This window comes from Python bivittatus, unplaced genomic scaffold, assembly GCF_059951505.1.
Source record: "Python bivittatus isolate LINGU-HERP-01145 unplaced genomic scaffold, Pbiv_v1 ctg000560_np1212, whole genome shotgun sequence".
In the NCBI taxonomy this organism is placed as follows: Eukaryota; Metazoa; Chordata; class Lepidosauria; order Squamata; family Pythonidae; genus Python; species Python bivittatus.
The window spans coordinates 3,439,420-3,459,359 of record NW_028277083.1 but is presented as its reverse complement, the minus strand read 5'-3'; the positions used below and the strand labels follow the sequence as shown (position 1 = coordinate 3,459,359).

Sequence of the window (19,940 nt, the reverse complement as noted above, 5' to 3'; positions counted from 1 at the left end):
GATCATTAAAGTCCTAGAACACAACTGCGTTCATGACTTCATGTTTCCCTTTGTCAGTTCAGGAGCTGTTCAAAGTGGTTATGAAAACACATTAGAGACACGGTTGTGGAAAAGGTGGGACACGAACGCACTTCCTTTGTTTTGCCCAGTTGTGAGCATGTCAGTGTTTTCTATATGCAGACTGAGCTGTGAATTATGCGTCTGATTATTAGATTCAGAGGACGTCTTCCATTTTGAAGTTGTTGTTTCCAGGTTTCACAGCATCTAGTTGGATTCTCGCACTGGCCCACAGTGTCACATGCTTTCTGAACCCAGCCCTTGTGGTGTCATGTCACTTAGTCTGATGGGTGAACTCAGACAATCGTGGCTTATTCCACTAAATGTGGTGAAGCAAACCATGCCTTAGTATGATGTGTGACTGCAGCGTGTCACAGGGATGGTGTTTCAGAGCAGGAGAAACCGAAAGAATAAATGCAAAAACAACCCCAGGACCGTCCGGAACCTTTGCACCCCTGTTTGAAATATCCTGGGGACGTACATCGAATGACAGTAGGGTCTGGGGTGGGAGTTGTGCGTTTTCTATTTTGATTCTCAGGGTTGCGGGGGCAGCTACAGCTGGTAGAAGATTAATTTCTGTGGCCCCCACATTCTTTGTTTGACCTGCCTCAGATACATCCAAGCCGTAATCAGATGTGGCCTCTGCCATGCACAGCATGTGAACATCGTAACTGTTGGCCTATGACAAACAGTGCTCTATAATACCGTTCCCCCCTTCCCAAAATTGGTTCTGAACTCCATAGAAAGAACCCGCGTACTTGCTCTCTCTTCGCTCGAAGGTCAGGAGAAAGCAGAAGGCGGAATATCTCAGTGGAAACGTGATTTTTCCCTCCCCCACGGCTGCCCCACCGCCTTTCATGTTTTCAGACATAAAAATGAATGCCACCCTTGGCAGGAGCAGAAAGCGAGATCCAGACCTTGTGGAGCGCCAATTACAGTTAATTACAAAATGACTGAACTGTGTTTCAGAGCAAGGACCCCCCCCACAAACCCCACCAAAGCACCCTCTAATCATCCACTTTAAAGAATGGAGAATTGGAACGACTGGCACTCTTTCATTTTTACCCCTGCTCTTCTGTGCAGCCCGTTCTTGTCAATAACCACTGAAGAAGAGGGCCATGGGCCCTGTTTTCTCCGGCTGTAGGTTATCGGAAGCTGCTGTTGGACATGGAAGAAGGGCTGATTACCTCCGGGGACTCCTTCTACATCCGGCTCAACTTGAGCATCTCCAGCCACCTGGATTGCTGCTCCCTCTCGGTGAGATGTGACGAGATCCTGCACGTCCTTGACACCATGTACCAGGGGAAGTGTGAGTGGTTTTGTGCCAGAGTGCATCCCGTCACCAACAAAGACGAGGAAACGGGGACGGTCCCCAATTACAGCAGGTGAGTGCCCCCACCCAGGCACAGGGGAGCTCCAAGGGGCAGGGGTGTCCAGGGGATAGGGTCTAAAAAGTCAAGATGGCAGCCAGGATGAAATGTCACGGGAAGCTGGGGTGCTGCAAACCCAAACAACAGCCTCCATGATTGTCTGCATTGGCGAGTCTGTCTCTGGCCCCCAGGGGTGTTCTTCGGATGCCAGTAGAGGCGAGGCTGAAGCCAAGCCTTTGTCTGGGAGTTGTGACCCACATAGAGAAAGGGGATGGGCTTGCATTGCCTGATTGTGGCTACCACTGTCACTTTTTGGACCCCCTGTGGATGCCCTGCTACCCTCCATGACAAGGGGGTTTCCTTGCAGAGTTCTTGAGGTATTCCAAGAGCTCAGCCCTGGGAAAGCATTGTCCATCCCAAGGTGCTGTAGGCGTGCCAGCTCTTCTTTCTTTATAAAAGGCCTGCCTGGAGCTCGGTCCAAGCTGCTTCCACTTGGGCATTCAAAGGGAGCAAGAAGGGGCATAACAGAGGGTGGCCAGGCAGAGAGCTTTCCTTGGCATCATCGCCGATACCCCCCAACTCTCGTTTTCAGAGCCCAGCAGCTGCTCTTAGTAAAACTCCAGCGACTTATGAACAAAGGAAACAAGGAAGAAGCAGACAGTGGCTATGGGATGTCACGGGTAAGTTCCCTCTGACTTGGGATGGTGATCTCCTTCACCCATCCGTCTTCCATCCCTTTGTGAGCTCAGGGAAATTTGGGCAGTTTTGCCTCTTGGATAATTCCCATTCATTCCAGAATAGGTCTCCCATCTACATTATTTATGGGTGGTTGACTTTGCTCTCGTCAAATCAACCTTCTCCAACTTGAGGGCCTCCAAGCATGTTGGACCTCTCTTAACATTCCCACTTATACATCCCATAAATCCACTTTGGCTTTATGGGATTTTGACTTATATATATATAATCATATATATAATCCTTCTTCCTCTTCCTCTTCTCTCTCTATTGCTGCACTCTTAGACTATGCTGCAGCCAGACGAACTCACATCCCCCAGTGACTCCAAAACCAGCCCTCGCCTCTCCCGAGCCAGTTTCCTTTTGGGCCAGATCTTGCAGGTAAAAAAAATATATGATCAGGGGCCACAGAGCCAAATTAAAGGAGTAGGTCTATCTCTCTGATACAGCTAAGTGGAACACATGTTGATGGGAGAAGTGCTGGTAGTGGTGGCGGTGGTGGATTCAAAGTTTGGTGGTCTTAGCCAGGCTGATGGGGTAATCTAGGTCTCTCACCTTTCCTCTCCCTTGGATGCAATCAACAACTTGGGGTCATCTCCATGAAATATTTCCTGTTTGCTGGCTGTCCCTGGGGAACCAGCTCTCCGTGGAGGTGAGCAGCAAAGGTCTTGATCCAAAAGCAGCCCAAGGCAAAATGATGTGATCTAGACAAGGCAGGGGAGGACAGCTGGGGTAAGGATGGGGGCAGAGACTCAGTCTGGCCTTGAATCTCCTCTTGACTAAGCTTGAATCCGCTTCCAGTTTGTCAGCAGGTCTGAAAACAAATACAAGCGCATGAATAGCAATGAGCGGGTCCGCATCGTCACTTCAAAGGATACCCGGGTCAAATCGGAAGTGCACCCAGTGACAAAGGCTCTGCTTGAAAGATTTGAAGGTACAGTGGCATAGGGGTGGAGGGAACAAATGAAAGAGGCATCTGGTCATTTTCTGGAAAAGGAAATCTCCAGAAGTATCAAGCCCCTAACAGGGGAGAGGGATCAGGGAGCAACAATCCCTTGGACCATCTTGACTTAAGTTTCATGTCCAGAATGAATGAAGGGCTAGGATGTAGAATTTGGGTGAGTGATACACCTCATTTATGGGTGATTGCCTTAAAGTGGGGTCTCCAGGAATTGTTGGAACCTCTTTTTCTTAGATTGCAAAGCTGAAGGACTAACTACCCATTTTCCAGTTGAGGCTGCCCCTCTTCGTTAGCAATGTTTTGAAATGCTCCTTTTTATTTCTCAGCCCCAATAAATTCAGAGGCAGGGTTGGTTCGGGAAAGAGAGAGAACTTCCCTGAATCCCAGGGAATATACAGTTTGCCAGGGATCCTGTATGATCTCTCCCCAGCTATCTGTCTGGAACAGAAGAAGCCGCCTATCCCATTCTTAAGTGTTTAAATGCCTTAACCACCTGCCAGAAGGACTCGGGAGGAGAGAGGACCTCAACCTCCCTTGAGGCACCACCACCAAAATGGCCCTGCTCTTATTCCCACCGATTACCTCTTCCTTGGTGTGGAAAAGGCTGTCTTTGCAGAAGAACCTTGAGCCCCTTTGGTTCCAACACTGTTGACTTTGCACATGATAATTAACCCCTTGAATCTGGCCCGGTTATACATCAGAATCAAGACCAATTCCAACAAGGTTTTATTTGATGGCCTTCGGCAAAAACCCACGTTTAGAATCCTTCTGAGAACCTGTACCTGGGGCACACTAATCTTGGGCATGTGGTCACGTGGGTTTTCTAACCCGGCTGACATTATTCATCCAAGTAGCAACCGGCATCTTGGTTATCCAATGTTCTTTTGATGGAATCAGTCTTTCTGCGGGCTGCCCGCTCTGTGTAGGGTTGTTTACAGTGGGGTAAATCTTCTTCCCCTAGAGTTTGATTCCGTGACTGAGATCAATAAGAGCTTCAGCCTGATCCCATACAGCTTAGTGAAACCTACCCACTGTGATTGCCGCCGCCCTGTCCTGTTCAGCCCCACGATGCTCGCCAAGACCTTGATTCAGAAGCTTCTCAACTCTGGAGGAGCCCTGGAATTCAACTTATGCAAACCAGGTGATCGTACAGTCCTTGTTTAAAGCCATTCTGTCTTATTCTAACTCAGTGTTTCTCCACCTTGGCCGCTTTAAGATGGGTGGACTTCAACTCCCAGAATTCCCCAGCCAGCCATGCTGGCTGGGGAATTCTGGGAGTTGAAGTCCACCCATCTTAAAGCGGCCAAGGTGGAGAAACACTGTTCTAACTGAATCACAGCAATGTTCTTTCAGAGCCCTGGAACCAGGGGGGCTTCAAAAAAAGTCAAGTTGGCGGCTTCAACCACGTCAGTGAAGCCCCACCCCTTTTTTCATGCATTGCATGCACAATGCACGTGAAAAGACTCCTGTCGTGTGATTGCGGCCACCCTCGTGGCACCACTGCATGGCGTTACTCTAGATCTGGATAAAAATTAAGCTCCCTTTCGATGTCTGCATCAGAGCCCTTTGGGCATCCTGAGAATTCATAAAACATACAGGGAAACGTGACACCAAATATATCAGAAAACAGTAAGTATGTTTGTTTTTAAAAGGGCGCCCTTCCTTCGGATGATTTGACCAGAAAAAAGTATGGTATCAGGTTTATGCATCTTGGCATGGCGTGCCACGCTGATGCCCGTTTCTCTGATGATTACGGTGTTGCACTGATATATTCTAGATGTGAAATTGTTTGAGGGAGCTTTGCTTCTTTGGCATTTCCGTTTATTCTGCTTGAAAACTGCAGGCCCGCAAACCCTTAGCTTGGATTTATTTCTCAGTAAAGAGATTTTAGAATATGCTGCGATCCATGACAAGAGTGAAAATTAACTATAATTTCCACCCAGTTCTTTCACTGGTGGTTGTATTGCGTCTTATTTAATCATTTTAAAAATATTTTTCTGCTACTCTCTGGTAGCCCGCCATGAAGATTTAAACAGGCAATAACAGATCAATAAAACATAAACTACGCCATCATAACTTTGTGAGATTAAGAACAGGGAACAACATCATGCTGAGAATGTATCGGATTGGATACATTCTTACAACTTTCATTTAAGTTTCCCATGTGTTTGACCCACATCTGTCCTGCTCCAATCTCCTTTTTTTTAAAGAGGCCTGAAAATGCACACTGACATTTTCAGATGACATTTCCCCCTTCCCACTATATGTGTTCCTTTTAAGCTCTGCGCATCACCTGTATTTTTTTTTTTAGCTGAGAACTGACTTGCGTAATTCAGGACGTCACGTAATCGGGACTGTATTAATCCAGAAAGTGCACATTCGGGCCGGTTGCTGGAAAAAGCCGGTTGAGTTCCAGAATCCTTGGTGTGCAGATGTCTCCCCTGTGCCACCTCCTCCTTTTCAAGCCTTTGGGCTTTTGTGAAAATAGGTGCCACTGTTTTAGTGGCGTTTCTCCCCCTCTCCCTACGAAATGTACTGCGGTCCTCAGAAACAGAGAGGCTTACTTTGGGGCGAACATGGATAGAACCCCACATAATGGTGGTTCAGCAATACATTGGCTGGCTGACCAATCCAGGGAAGACCGCAAAGGGGTGGTTGCGTCTCCATGTTGTGAAAGGGGCTAAATACGAATGCTGGGAACAAACAACAGGAACCCGCAATTATCTCCCTGTTTTCTTTTCAAGTGTCCCAGAAACCTCTTTCTGCCGGTTGCCAGAGAACCGGCTGCTGAAAAGAAGACCTCGTGATCTGATCCAATTCTTGTGTGATTACTGCCTTTTATGCAAATCCATTTATCCTGCCCCTTGTAGATCTTACACCCTTCTTTGTTGAAACGCCGTCTCTCCAAAGAATCTTGACACCGCAACACGGGCTAGCAATTACGCAGACGCCGGTTGTTCCCCCAACCTGGTACGGCGTACGTTGTTCCTTGAAATAGGTCATGCTTAAGTTCTCCAGATTTAACTAGCTTGAGGATAAACACGCCGCCAGCGATGTTGTCTGCCAGCTAAAGCCTGCGGCTTGCGAATCCGAGGATAATAATGACTGCAATCATTTGTCTCGTCCCTTTTGTGAATGGCATCCCATTCGTTCCACTTGTGGCCTGCCTCCCCTCCCTGTCCCCCCACTATTGTTGCAGGGGGCCCACCGGAGGTCGGGAAGAGGCAAGAGGGTGACCCACATCATCCCTGGTTAGTTTCCAAACAGCTCTAATTTAATACTCGCGATTAAAAAGGCATTGGAATATTGCTCAGGAGACATGATGCTTAACATCATGCTAAGGCTAGTTGAGTGGCGAGTGTGGCTCCTGAAACCACCTGGCTTTGGTGCGGGTAATGACCCCGCAGCATTGATTGTGCCTGTGGAGGGCTCTGGATTCTGCTTCCTCGATCTCTTTGCAGTGCTCCGTGTCAGCAGTTGCAGCATCCTCTCTGTTCTGTCTGTGGCTTCCTGTGGTCTGTGTCCTCTCACGTCTGTAATTTATGTCCTTCATTCTATAAATGTCTTACTTTTGGCATTAAATATTCTTTCGGGGAAATACATTTTTAAAAATGGTTTCAGGGACCTGGCCCCATAGAGTTTTTGCTTCCTAATGCTCCTGGGACAAGTGTTGTGAGATTCTTCAAAACTAAGTCAGCTCCCTCAGGGACTGCCTAAAATTGACTTGGGTTTGCAAGATCTCCTTTGCTAATATTAACCCTGGAGGGTCCATTCAGTTGGATGGCTCTTTGCTCTGACAGTCCAGAGGCATTTATGCACAATCCCAACTTTGCCTCGAACTTTTTTGCTCCTTCTTTCCCAGATATTATAACCAAGGAAGAATTCTTCAGGAGGCAGTCCACAGAAACAATAATCTATTCACGAGAAAAGAATCCACACACTTATGAATGTATTTTTCCAGCAAATATCGGGGCTGTTGCTGCTAAGGTGAGTTTCCCAATCTTTTTGCAATGTGATAAAATGTGCGCAGTTGGCGCAAAATTGAAGAAAAGAGTATTTATTCCTCCAACGGTTTTTTCCTTTTTTTGTGCAAAAATCATCGTGGGCCATATTCTGTATTCCCCCATAAGGTCATCAACAGCTGAGACCACATCTGGCGTTGTTTCCATAGTCTTGTGAAATCCATCAGTTTCACCAAATCAGGAGCTAAGCCAGCTGCAAACTGTTTTTCTGCTCCTTTCACGCCGCTCCTGTTCTCTTAGCTGGGGTGGGGCGGAGAGGGGGTAGTGGGCCATGTGAGCAAAACATGTTAGTGAACTCCAACAACTAACCCTGTAGGAGTTTTAGCCCCAAACAATCCCAGGGTTATTTAGGCTTAAACTAACTTCCCCTGGTCTACAGTGTGGGCTTCTGGTGTTCTTCTTCCCCAAAAGATAATCATGCCTTCCAGATTCTAAGAGGGGGGAAAATTCCAGGGAAAAAAACCCTGGGAATTATCTAAGGCAGTGTTTTTCAACCTTGGCAATTTTAAGATGTGTGGACTTCAGCTCTCTTCTGCTTCCTCTTTCTTTTCCCCGTGGGGTCCTGGGAGCATGGGGGAAGGAAAAAAGCAAATTCATTTAGTCCAGCATGTTTAGATGTCATGGTCTATGGGAATGACCTTGGGAGACAGGAGGGAGAGCCACAGACTGGACAACTGGTGTATAAGAGGTATCTCAGCCCACCCAAGGAAAAGGGGCGTGGGAAGCATTTCAGAAGGACCCTCCCTAGTTCTCTGGGGAGTAAAAGGAAAGGAGGGGAGGAATACTTTCAAGATTCTGTTAATGTAACCTTACAATAAAGATAGAGCCAGGACTCCTGGTCGTGCTTTTTGTCTCGACTTCCGAGCTGAACTAAGACCAGAGAGACGCAGGTTCAAATTTTCCCCAGCCGTGAAGCTCATGGGATGATCTTGGGCCAGCTGAAAAAAGTTGAGGGAAGTCATTTATAGAGTGTTGGTGATACAGTAGGACTGGAAGAGCGAAACTTTCTATGGATGGAAAAACCTGGAGAATCGGGAGGGGTTAATCTGCTATTGATGAAAGGCGGTCATATCAGATGTGCGATCAATTGATTCCAATTTACCTGATCCTGTTGGAGATTGTGTGCTTAGAAATCCTCACATGTGCTGGCTTTGTGTTTACAGAACAAACACTGCTTGCTTGAAGTTGGCATCAGCTGCACCAAAGATTTAATCAAAGCCAAGATATATCCCATTGTTCTCTTTATTAAAGTCTCAGAAAAAAATATCAAGAAGTTCAGGTATGTTGAAAGGGGCAGGCGTTGTTCCGTCCTAAAAGAACTCCTGGCGAGAGGAAGGAAATAAAGGGATTCCTCGTCTCTTGCAGGAATGTTGATGGGGGAGGGTCAAAAAAGTCAAAATGGCTGCAGCAACTGCACAAATGAACTCAGGTTAAAAAAAGTGTGTGTGGGGGGGGATGATCTTGGAGAGGCAGCTACCACCTTGATTATTTTCTCACACCCATCCCGGAGAGGCCCCTTCTCTTTTTTCAGGATTTGCACATCTGACGCTGTTTGTCCATCAGTTATTTCTTCCTGGTTTGGGAAAAAAAATGATACGATGGTGAATTTGGGGAAGAGGGCAAAAGTACCACCAGCCATGGTGCAACTGATGATTTAGAATCAGGCCTCCAGTTGTTACCAACTGTCCACCATGAATTATTATGAGCACAAACTGATTTCCATGGTATATCAATATAGACCAGTGTTTCTCAACTTTGTCAACTTGAAGACGTGTGGACTTCAACTCCCAGAATTCCCCAGCCAGCATGGCTGGCTGGGGAATTCTGGGAGTTGAAGTCCACACGTCTTCAAGTTGACAAGGTTGAGAAACACTGATATAGACAGTTCTGTCTGTTGGCACTGCTTTTTCCTGCATCCTCCCACACATCAGTATTTTTGTAACATCTGTTCTGCATGTTTTTTCTTTTGCCTTTTTCCTTTTCCCTTCCTTTTGACTCGCTCTTTTTTCCTATTTTCACACTTTCCCCACAATATTTAAGCTCTTAGCTTAAACGCTGTTGTCTCAAACCATTTTTTTTTTTTTTTGGAACAAGACTTCATCTGGACCCCAAATCCTATCCAACAGGTACAGAACATATCTCGGTCTTGGAGAAGGAAGGAAGGAATAGGAAACTAATAGGAAGTTTAAGGGAGCTTAATCAGGGAACGTGTCTCGGTGTATGTCGTTTCCCTTACAGCTGTCTGCGGGCTTGTGATATCCAAAAAGTTGTTTCAAAGTTTGGCTTCGTTTTCATTGTTAGGGGCGGAAGTCTCTGTGGATTCTTGGAAATCAGACTCTTTGTGTCTGTTGCAGCCTGCAGATCTATCATCGCAAACACATCTGGAAGGCACAGGGTAAAAAAGGCTGCCATATGGTCACAGCCCTCCAGATGTTAACCGTGGCCCGGATGACTTAGAATCAAAACATGGCAAGCTATTCCTTTTCTACCCGTGGGGCCTTGGAGGAGGGAAATTTGCATCATAACCGTTATGAATAAAATTACAAGCAAGAAACCTTGGAGAGAACAAAACCTTTTTGAGAAAAACGAAAGCTAGACTCCATGTATTACATTTTTTGATAGAAAATGGGCTCAGTCCAGTAATGCAGAAAGGTGTTGGGCTTCCCTTCCTTGGAGGGGTTCATGAAGAAGCTGGCTTCAGTATGGATTCCTTCTTGGGCAAGGGGTGGACTAGAAGGCCCCCAGATGTTTTTCCTATGAACTGAACAGATGTGCTTTGTGAGCAAGTGGCAACATTTAAGGGTGTATTTTGATGTTTGCATTTGGGCATCTTTTCCCTCTTTACTGACTTCTGTGAATCTGGATCTTCTGTGTCCCTGTGTAGGATTACGTTTTTCTGAAATGGTCAGCAGTAATAAAATTTTATGTTGTAAAACAATGAATTGGATAACTAGAAAGAGACTTGAACTCCCCAATTTCAGAAAACAAATGGAAGTGTCTACAGAACATGACAATGAAAACCAGCCAAAGTGTAAACATAATAGAAAATCAATAGCAAATTATTACTCAGTCATGTTCTGCCCCATGGAAGATTGAAAGGATCTCTAAGTTATCTGTAAATAAATGCTGGAGAACCATAAACAATACGTGGGGGACAAGTTTAGTTATATTGCATTTCTTCTGGCAACACAGGCACAAAGTGTGAGCAAACCATGAAATGCTATACTTCAGTTCAACTCAGAAATACAGCATTTGATTGATCAAATTCAGCTACAGTGATTTTGTTTCGTTTATTAGCTGTAGCAACAATGCTAGCTGCCAAAAAAAAAAACCTGAAAATCAATTGTGCATCATGCATTGTTTGCATGTTAAAACAGCCAACGTTTTTAACAGAACGCAGCTGACTAGTGTTCAGGAAAGCATTTTGGAAAATGCAGATGTAACAAGGCACTGGGAGAGAATGCAGATTTTTTAAGGAAAATACTACTTAACGGGTTACGATTTCTTTGGCTGAAATGAATCGCTGATCTGTTTCATAGGGCTCCCGCTGAGTTAAAGTTACTGTTCCTGATCCAGAGAAAGTTCACTGTGATTATGTCAGAAATTAATGAGTCATAAGTAAGTTGAAACTAATAGGTCCCATTGATTTCATTCACACCTACTCAATCCCCTTTTCTCTAAACTTGAACCTTATAATCTAAGGATGTATTTACATCTGTTCTCATCACATTATTCCCTTCCAGGGGTGTGAAACTTCAGCAAAATACATAAGATGTAAGAAGTGGTAAATGAAAGAAGTCAAGCATGGGGCATGAAAAAAAGGAAAGGAAATATGCCAAAATCTAAATTTAAGGATGTAAGGAAACAAGACAAGCTGCTCCACATTTTTGAAAATCTTGGAACTGGAACATCACCCCTTATTTATCCATTCATACTGAACCCGCATGGTGGTAAAAGGGTTCCATAGGCAGAATATAGGTATCTGCTCCCAGTGGACCTTAAAAGTCCAAGTAGATAATAGAAAACAACAGAGAAAGAGAAGAATGAGAAGGAAAATGCAAGGATATAAGCACATTTATACTTGGTTAGGGTTGGAATAAAGGATTTAAGAATATAAGACCAAGGCCATGTAGACTTTGCCTCTTTTAGCATCTATTTGGAAATGTGTTATGGAGATAATTCTCAGGCAAGACCCTTGTAGCTCTGTGATTTCATTCACATCTACTCAATCCCCTTTTCTCTAAACTTGAACCTTATAATCTAAGGATGTATTTACATCTGTTCTCATCACATTATTCCCTTTCAGGGGTACCATCTTGATTTAAGGCATTTTTGTCTCAATCCTTGGTTTGAGAATACTTGATTGTTCAGAGGGGCAGAAGAAGTTGGTGAAATTTGTTCCCCAAACCTGTCTGTTTATGTGTATGTCCATGCACATCTATGGGTAACAGCTGTTTTTTTTGGGGGGGGGCTTCTTGTATATTGTAGAAAGCTGCTACCAAAACCAGAAGTGGAGGATGAATTATTACGGACGTGCCGTCAGAACGAGAAAGAACTGGAGGGCTTGCCCTGCCTTTATGCCTCGTTGGAGGCTGATTCATGGAGTAGCATTGAAGATCTTCTTCGGATCATCAAGGATAAAGTTTGGGAAGAACAGCAGAAAACCATCTGGGTTGATGAAGAGCAGTTGTGAATCACAGATCCCACTGGTGACATGGGATCCTGCTGGCAACATAACGAAGCAATACTCAAGAGGAGAGAAGGGTCTTCAGTGAAGCCTGCAGCCTTTCTTCTCTCTTTATCAGATATCTGAGATTCTCAGCGACAGGTAGAACGTTGAGTGTGAAAGAATGTTTGAAAAAAAGAAGAATGTAAAGGTTGAACCATGACATTTCTAATGGGTACTTTGGGGTATGGAACTGGATTGTTCTCCCAGGGAGCTTGGCTCCAATGCTGTAGTGTCCACCATTTCTGGAACAATAGCTACTGAAGATCAGAAGTTTCAAAAAAGACATTTTGAAGTATAAACCTGGAACTGCAGGGTCTGAAAATGGACAGTGGGAGGGTCACGGTGAAGCATTTCTGACAGTGGCCAGGGAAGGCATCAGCTTTTCTCATTGCCATCTCATGGAGAGATGGGTTCAACTGTCCTCAGATCCGCCAAATTGTGTGTCATGAGAGAGAACTCAAAGTGAGTCTTGCATCTTCTATTCTCTATGAAGCCAATACAACTTAGGAAAGGGGAAACCATTTTCCCTTTGAGATCATAAGAACAGTCTTGCTGGGCCAGATTAAAGACCATCTGGTTTCTCAACCAGATGCTCTAAGGAGGCCACAAGCAGGATAGTAATCCAGAAGCTCTTGTTTTGGCTACCAGGACTGAAAACCGCAGTTAACTCTATCCTTCCTGAGCCATTTATTTTTTTATTCCAGATGTCAGTAAAGTTCCCTTAGGATCAGGGATGACTCTTACATATGGCTCTTGAATATTCTCTATTCTGTAGCTTCAGGGGTCAGGGCACAGCAGCGATTTCAGTAGGATAGCAATGTTTTCTAAAAAAAAATATTTGGGTTGTGCGAATGTTCTTCTTTTATTCCCCTTCCTATTTGTATCTTCCAGGGGCTAGTTGGGTTGTTCCTTCAGCCTCTTTTCCCCACTCTATCCCTTGCTACTACTACTGCCCTCTCTTTAAGTGATCCCACCCTATCAGGGATCCCAGCAGTCGAAGAGGCCACCGTGTCTCTAAGCAGTTGGCAGAGAATGGTGATGGGCAATGGTTGAGGGCTACGGAAAGTGGAAGCTGTGCAAATAGGTTGGTGTTCCCTCAAGCAATGTCAGAAGTTTACCAAGAGGGCAGCTTCTCCTCAGTGCTACTAAACATGTTTGCAGGAAACAGTTGAGTAATTTTGCCCAAGCTCTCCTGTTAAATCAACTCTAAGTCCACTGAGGAGCTATGTCCTTAGCCATCTGGAGCAGGAAAGACCAAACGACGCTGCCATGCGTTTCTGTGTGCCCCTGGGCCTCAGTGGGGGCTAGCATGGGGCGAAAATAAATAGAGTTTGCACAGCTGTGCCAGCAGATTGTGTCCTCAGCCAGCTGCGGCTGAGCATCTTCCATATCTAGCCCTTTGAAGAATGTAGATTGCCCAAGGCTTAGGGGCTGGTGGTGGCCACCGGTCCCCTACTTGGAAATCTTCAATTAAGTGGCAAATTCTTCCTCATACCCATTGCAAACTGCCTTGTCACTTGACATCTTTTTTTCTATAAAGACATTGATGAGCACATGAAAACCATCGTCTTTCTCTTTCTCCATTCCTCGGTGGGCATCTATCAAATATTGCAGATGCTCTTGTATCTAGTCATTTCGTTGATTGCAACTGGCTGTGGATTAGGGAGAATTTTTGTGAGAAGTTAAGCCAAAATATGGGAGGGGAGGGGGGCTTGTTTTGGATAAAGTGGAGTCCAGTGTATGAAGAAGATAACCAGAACAGGATTTTAGAAGGGAAAGATGGGCCGAAATGTAGTTATTGCAGGTAAATGGGGCATTCGGATTTTAAGATGGGCTTGGGTGCTTGTGAGACTCAAAACAAGCAAATGAGATAACATTTTCCATCTCCAATCGTGTTTTACTGTGATGTTCAAATGTTTTGCAGTAGAGAAAGCACAGAAAGGATGTTGTTGCCTGTGAGGGTTTCAGCTATTTCACAGTGTTTGATTTTCTTTTTCAGCCAACATACAGGAGTCTAGCCTGTCAATCAGCTTCATTCCCCCACCTCTGCTGCAACATCTAGGTTGCTGCAGTAGAGAACACAGTGTGGAAGGCTTGGGGGAGGAAGAGAGAGCAGTGCTCCCCCAGGGAGGTGAAATGGAGATTAACCCCGGTGACCATAAGTGCATCGGTAGCCTTCTTAGATATTTCTCTGGGCAGATTCTGTTGGGTGTTGACCAGGACCTTAAGCTGTGTTACATCCATCAGGGAGAGTAATCACTGAATATAATAAACTAGTGGGCCATGCCAGAATCATTAGAAAAAAGGGGGTAGGGAAGCATCATTATTGTCTGGCATAAAAGCTCCAGAAAAGGCAAATAAATCTAACTGTAGAGGTAAAGATACGGGCCCATTCGAAACATCCATTCCAGAGCTTCTCCTGGACCAAGTCGGACTCCCCAAACCATCTTCAACAAGCCCTAATCAAAACTGAACTGAGCAAGCTGTTCTTTGGTTTTCTTAAAAATTAACTGGGAGCAAGCAGGAGACTTGGGCACTGGGGTCACCGTTCACGTCAAGCCAAGGTTCACTGGACGTGCCAAGACAAAACCAAATGAAGTACGGTGTAGCTTATGATGACAGGAGGTGTGAACCTGTATCTCATTCTGTCTCGCACACCTGCAGGCACATTGTCACGAGTATTGCTTCTGGGGAAGTGTTGTCAATTTTCTTTCTGAGATCACATCATTTCTTGAGTTCCCCCCTCTCCAACACACACACATTCACACTTGCTTTTGAAGAAGACCCTTGCTTCCTTGGGGTGTGAGTTTTGCTGGGGGATCCCCAAAGGTCAGCCATGCTAGTCCAGCTCTTCAGCCTCTGCATGGAGGCCGATGTGCAGGAAGACGCCATCTCAGTTCATGGGGGAAGGGATGGAAGCCTTCAAGATGGGTCAGTGGTTGACGATAAGGACCCCACCAGATTGACTGAGTCCAGAGGTAAGTTACAGAGTTGACTGCCTCACAGGCAGCATTTTATAGCCTTGATCTAAGTACCGAGTTTAGTCAATCAACTGTTAAAATCAAAACACTTAAAACCTAATCAAGACAGCTAAATCCTTTAATTGGATGGCAATCCTCAGAGAAAACGCTCAGCGGCTCCTATGTCAGCAATGTTTTAAAGCAACATTTGGAACCTTAACTCTTCTGCATTTCAACGGAATCGGCATAGGCTCTGAGACAAATTGTCCACTGGATGAGCACTGGGTCCCTTTACTGAGGCCATGGTTAAACAGAGGACAAGGACCACCTGGCAAACTCTCCTACATCAAACTTCAAGGGAGAGACTGCTGATTCTCCACGCAGTGATGTGGACCTCTTGCTGCTCAACAAAGGGTGAGTTATGGCCTGGTGGGTCTGCCCCAAAGAGCTTTCCAAACCCTTAGCAAAGGCTTGGAAAATTTATCACAACTTTCCTTGCTGTCCACATCCGAAGCAGATGGGGAATTCTGGGAGTTTAAGTCCACTTAAAGCTGCCAAGGTTGAGAAACACCAGTCTGGAGAAAGGAGAGGAATGGATCCATTGGTTTAAGAAGGTTGGGCAACCCGCCTCCACTCAAATTGCATTTCTGGAAGAAGATCTAGCCCACATGAGCAGCTCTAGCCATTCCTGCTAACATCATTTTTAGATTTAGAATCTCCAGAAGGCCATTTAGAGAGGGGTCTGTCCCCAAACAGCGATAGCCACTCAATGACAGAGCAGAGTGTTTGAAATTCTTCCATTTTTTTAGAGATTTGGCCACCCAACTGCAACTGGGGATAGTGGTCTCCTCCTTCATTTGCAAGATTGTTTTTAAAATTCATGGCTATGGTGTGAATGAAAGAACACTGGATGCTGGCAAGCCGTAAGTAAGCACCACACTTCAGATCCTACAAAAGCCTTGGACGTGGGGGTCCACGGGGAGGGGTCGGAAATGTCAAGATGTTGGCCACAGTTGTGCATTCAAAGTCCTGCCCCTTTTTTGGACTTTTTGCAGGAAACAGAAAAAAATGAAATTACGTTGTAGGGATTTGATGATTAGAAATAATATGGGTTAACAGAAATAATGGAAGTTATGTTGTAAATTTATCTGTTGCAAGGAGGGTCGGAAGTCCATTTTTTTTCTTTTATCTCTTCTTTTCTGCACTCTTCATCTTTACTCTCCCTTTTTTTCTAATCCCTTTTGTTTCTTTTTCTTATTTTTTCTTAATATTCGTTCTTGTTGGTTCTTACTGTTCTTCTTTTAAAATTTAATGAAGTTATTATAAAAAGCAAAATAGGAACATAAAAAATCCAAAGGCGTGCCCCTTCTGGCAGGCAATGTGGCACGTGTTAAAAAGGGGGCTTCAACTGCATGGTGGTGGCCAACTTCTTGACTTTTTTACCTTTCCCCCGCACCCCCGAGGACACCCCTGGGTGTTACAGCCCCGGTAGACACACACAGTGATTCTGAAGCAAGCTGGAATGATTACAGGTTGGGGTTAAGATCAGGTCAGGCAGCTGAACACATCTATGGCCCCAGGCGCTCATGTTATTATTTTTAATTTACAAGGATGTTAACCTTTTCTGCAAGAAAGATGCTTATTCCCTGACAATATATTATGTGTTGTGTCAGCAGAAGGAAACATGAATCTTTTTCCCTCCCTCCCTCCTTCCATTTTTTTTTCAGTTCTGGGTGCACCACTGTGGCTTCAGTGAATTGATAATGCAAATCTGCACAGGTTCAGGAAGATTTCGGTATCCAGAGGGGTGGCTGGTGTGTCTTTGGAAGCAAGCGACTTTCTCTATTCCAGAGTTTCTCAGTGTGGTCCGAGGACCCCTGGGAGTCCCCCGAGACTCTCTCCGGGCTCCGTGGAATCAAAATTATTTGCCAACCTCTGTTGAAAAAGAATGCAATATTAACATCCCATCTAACGATCGTGAGAAGCGGTCATGGCAGCAAATGCATCCCTTTTCATTTTTAATACGGTAAATATTGATCAATATACCCACAATACCCACAAAAGCTCCTTTGGGGTCCTCCATAGTTTTTAAAAGTGGGAAGGGGTGCTGAGAGAAAAACGTTTAAGAAACACTGCTCTCATCTATTGGGGAGGTCAAAATGGGTGGGGATAGAAGAAAAGGGGGCCTTGTTCCCACAGAGCTTGGTGACCACAATGATAGGATTGAAGCCCAACTTTTTTTTTTTTTAACATCGCATGAAAAAACATGTGGGACTTGGATTGTGCCATTGCAACTCCCCTCTGCACTTTTTTGACCCTCACCTAAGTCATCCCTCCTATTATCAAGCTTCACAAACTGAATAATATGGGCAGTTGTCTAAAACAGAAGCCAAGGAGCCTTCATGTCTAAAGGCTTGGTCCAAAAGCCCGGGAGCGACATGGAGAAAAGGTGTTCATTTGGGATATTCATCACAACACTATCCAGGAAGACTAAGCTGGAGTCAAAGCTGAGTTTATGAAAGTAAAGTCAGCCAGATGGAGAAAGAAGGCAGATCAGGACGGCCACAGGCATCAGGCAGAAGCAACAGGGAAGCGAAGCCATGAGGATGCTACAAATGCCATTTTGGTGCTGATGATGCTGATGAAGGAGGATGCTTGGGGACCGCTTGGCTGGATTTGCACAGCCCACTAAGCCATGGACTGTGGAACAAACCAAAAACAGTGCTAGATTCATACCAGGGCTGGATTTATACCCAAGCCACCCTAGAAATTCCAGCGGCTGGGTTGATATGGGGCACCTTGCCAACATCAAGCAAGCCACAGTGTGGGTTGCCAATTCACACATGATGCCTAGCCGTAAAATGTGGCTAGTGGGTTGCACGTCCCCCGAGAAGCACATTACATGGCTTGACAGGTTGAGCAAACTGAGTAACCAGCTGAGGATAACGTAGGGATCCTGTTATTGGGGTCTGCTGGTGAACTTCCATAGCTGACCTCACGATGCCCTTGGAAATTTCTACAGCCCCCCAGCCTGCATGGGTTCCTCAAGAGGACCCTGTGCTTCCCCACCCCTCGGAGGGCTCTGCTCACGATCCGATTGTGGGTCGTTAATCAAAGCCGCGACAATGAGAGGGTCCGCAAAAATATAGCCTAGCTGGTGCTTCATTTGTTGTCATCGATTTTCCCATCGCTGTTTATTACCAGTATTTGCTTTGTAAGCCTCCAAAAATAAACTCCACAGCATGGCACAGCACGTTCCAAAATGCCTCTGCTAAACCATCGGCATGCCAGCTTCTTTCCCCACGGATAAAACCAGCCAAATGGGGGTCATGATCTTTGGAACGAGGAGGGAAGCGTCTCGCTCCGTGTAAAAGAGGCTTCTGTTAAGCAGCAGCTATGCGCAACCAGTAATTTAGAGGGCTATGAATGCGCAGCAAAATGGCTTCTCCTCTCCCCACCCCCCCTTTCTCTCCGGCACACAAATGCACAAGTTTCTAGTCCTTCATATCCTGAAGATACTTTCCAGGGGTCTCCTAGAATGCTGCTCCTTTCCTTGGGTCAGAACCAGAGCAAATTGTGCAAACCAGTGAACAATTATAAAAGTAATTGACCATATTTCATTTGCACAATTTAACCAAGCTGAGAATCCAGCTTTCCTTGGTACAGAATTTTAATGTTTTAGTGTAGATTATGTGTCTTGGCCCGAGCACTTGATGACCAATAGAGCTGTCGCTCAGTGAATGAAATATGAGTCAATTATTGGTCTGAGTCTTAGTCAATCAATTTAATTTTTCAATTATATTTGCATACTTTTGCAGGAGCTCAACCCACAACATTTTCCTGCTTGAGGTAAAGGACGAGATGGGGCCATTTTCTTTCCAAATTCCAGGAACATCATCAAGCTGGAGCAGTGGGTGAATTTTAATTCAGGATCGGTCAAGACAGCACGCCCTACACCACCACAGAGGATCCTGTTTGTAAGCATTCGGTTCCATGGTTGCACGACGTTGCATTTCAGAGATAATCACCTTTCCGTACAGTGACCATATATGTCCTTTATTATAGAAAGTGGTCCTTTAGATTTCTTTAATTATTTATTCTCTGGGTTTGGCTCTTGAATTCTCCTTTGTAGAACCAAGTTATAAACAGAAACCACTTTTTTTAACCCTTGGGAACCTCTTTCAGGTTTGCCCCTTTTTCAAGTTGGTCCTTTATTTTTTCCAAGAAAATCCGGTCCCTGTCCCTTAGCGGGAACCTCCTTCTTTAAATGGTCAGATCTCTCCTTTCAAAACATAGGAATCCAACTCTGTTTATCCACCCTGAACTTCCTGATTCCTTGGAGGAAGGGTGGGGGAAAAAGAATGAGAGGAATATGGGAATATTTCTCACTTGGCCTATACACAATCCTTTAAATCTGCCACAGCAAGAAGGGTGGCGTGCATAGGATCGCTGAATTAGAGGACAGCTGGGAACACGCAGAAGAGGTAGGAATATCAATAGCTATTAACTAAGGTGGTCTGGGAATGCATACTCATAATGAGTATTTGGCAGCTCGCTGTAAGTCAATAACTGGGAGCAAGCTATTAAGTGACTCCATCTGGAACTAAGTATCAAGAGGCAGTTGCATAAACCATCGGGCGAAGTTTCCTTTCATTTTTCCTCTCTGTTTTTGCCCTTGGTTTGCCCCAAAAGTCACGGAAGGGCTAAGAGAACGAAAGTGTGGTAGGGTTAAGCGAAAGCTAGGTGGAAAGATGGATTCCACCTGGGGTCACCCTTGGCTGGCGGAGAGGCTGGGAAAAAATGGTTTGGGTCCTTCCTGCAATGGATGGGGTGAAAGACCACCAAGGGGTGTGTGCCTGTGCGCACACTCAGTCCCACACCCACCTCGGGAATGATGGATGGGAACCAGATCCAGTTTGCAAAAGCTGGGTGAAAACTCCACTCAATGGTATTGACCACAGCCTTAAATATCTTCATTAATCCAGGATTGGCATCCATCCTCCTCTTTATTATTGTTGCTATTAGGAGCCGTAATTGATTGCAGTTAGTTTAGAAGAACAACCACGGTATTTCTTTGTTTCCCCCTCCTCCTTCAAGTTTTTTTCA

At 45.2% G+C, this 19,940-nt stretch overlaps 2 protein-coding genes across 7 annotated transcripts in view; both read left to right on the top strand.

The window, feature by feature from the left end:
* The window catches only part of CARD11 (caspase recruitment domain family member 11), a 61,006-nt gene that overhangs the window by 34,669 nt on the left and 6,397 nt on the right, over nucleotides 1-19,940 (top strand). For 3 of the 6 annotated variants that reach the window (XM_088147981.1, XM_088147980.1, XM_088147986.1), the window contains exons 17-25: nucleotides 1,202-1,442; nucleotides 2,020-2,107; nucleotides 2,448-2,543; nucleotides 2,964-3,096; nucleotides 4,085-4,264; nucleotides 6,986-7,110; nucleotides 8,309-8,424; nucleotides 11,634-16,860; nucleotides 18,653-18,811. In XM_088147981.1, coding sequence (XP_088004107.1) covers nucleotides 1,202-1,442; nucleotides 2,020-2,107; nucleotides 2,448-2,543; nucleotides 2,964-3,096; nucleotides 4,085-4,264; nucleotides 6,986-7,110; nucleotides 8,309-8,424; nucleotides 11,634-11,838 — 1,184 coding nt within the window. In that variant the 3' untranslated portion in view covers nucleotides 11,839-16,860; nucleotides 18,653-18,811. The remainder of the gene's footprint in view (nucleotides 1-1,201; nucleotides 1,443-2,019; nucleotides 2,108-2,447; nucleotides 2,544-2,963; nucleotides 3,097-4,084; nucleotides 4,265-6,985; nucleotides 7,111-8,308; nucleotides 8,425-11,633; nucleotides 16,861-18,652; nucleotides 18,812-19,940) is intronic. The other 3 variants (XM_088147984.1, XM_088147985.1, XM_088147983.1) reach the window with 3 other exon arrangements.
* The window catches only part of GNA12 (G protein subunit alpha 12), a 50,935-nt gene continuing 45,705 nt past the window's right edge, over nucleotides 14,711-19,940 (top strand). Inside the window, exon 1 of the mRNA XM_088147765.1 lies at nucleotides 14,711-14,852. Coding sequence (XP_088003891.1) covers nucleotides 14,711-14,852 — 142 coding nt within the window. The remainder of the gene's footprint in view (nucleotides 14,853-19,940) is intronic.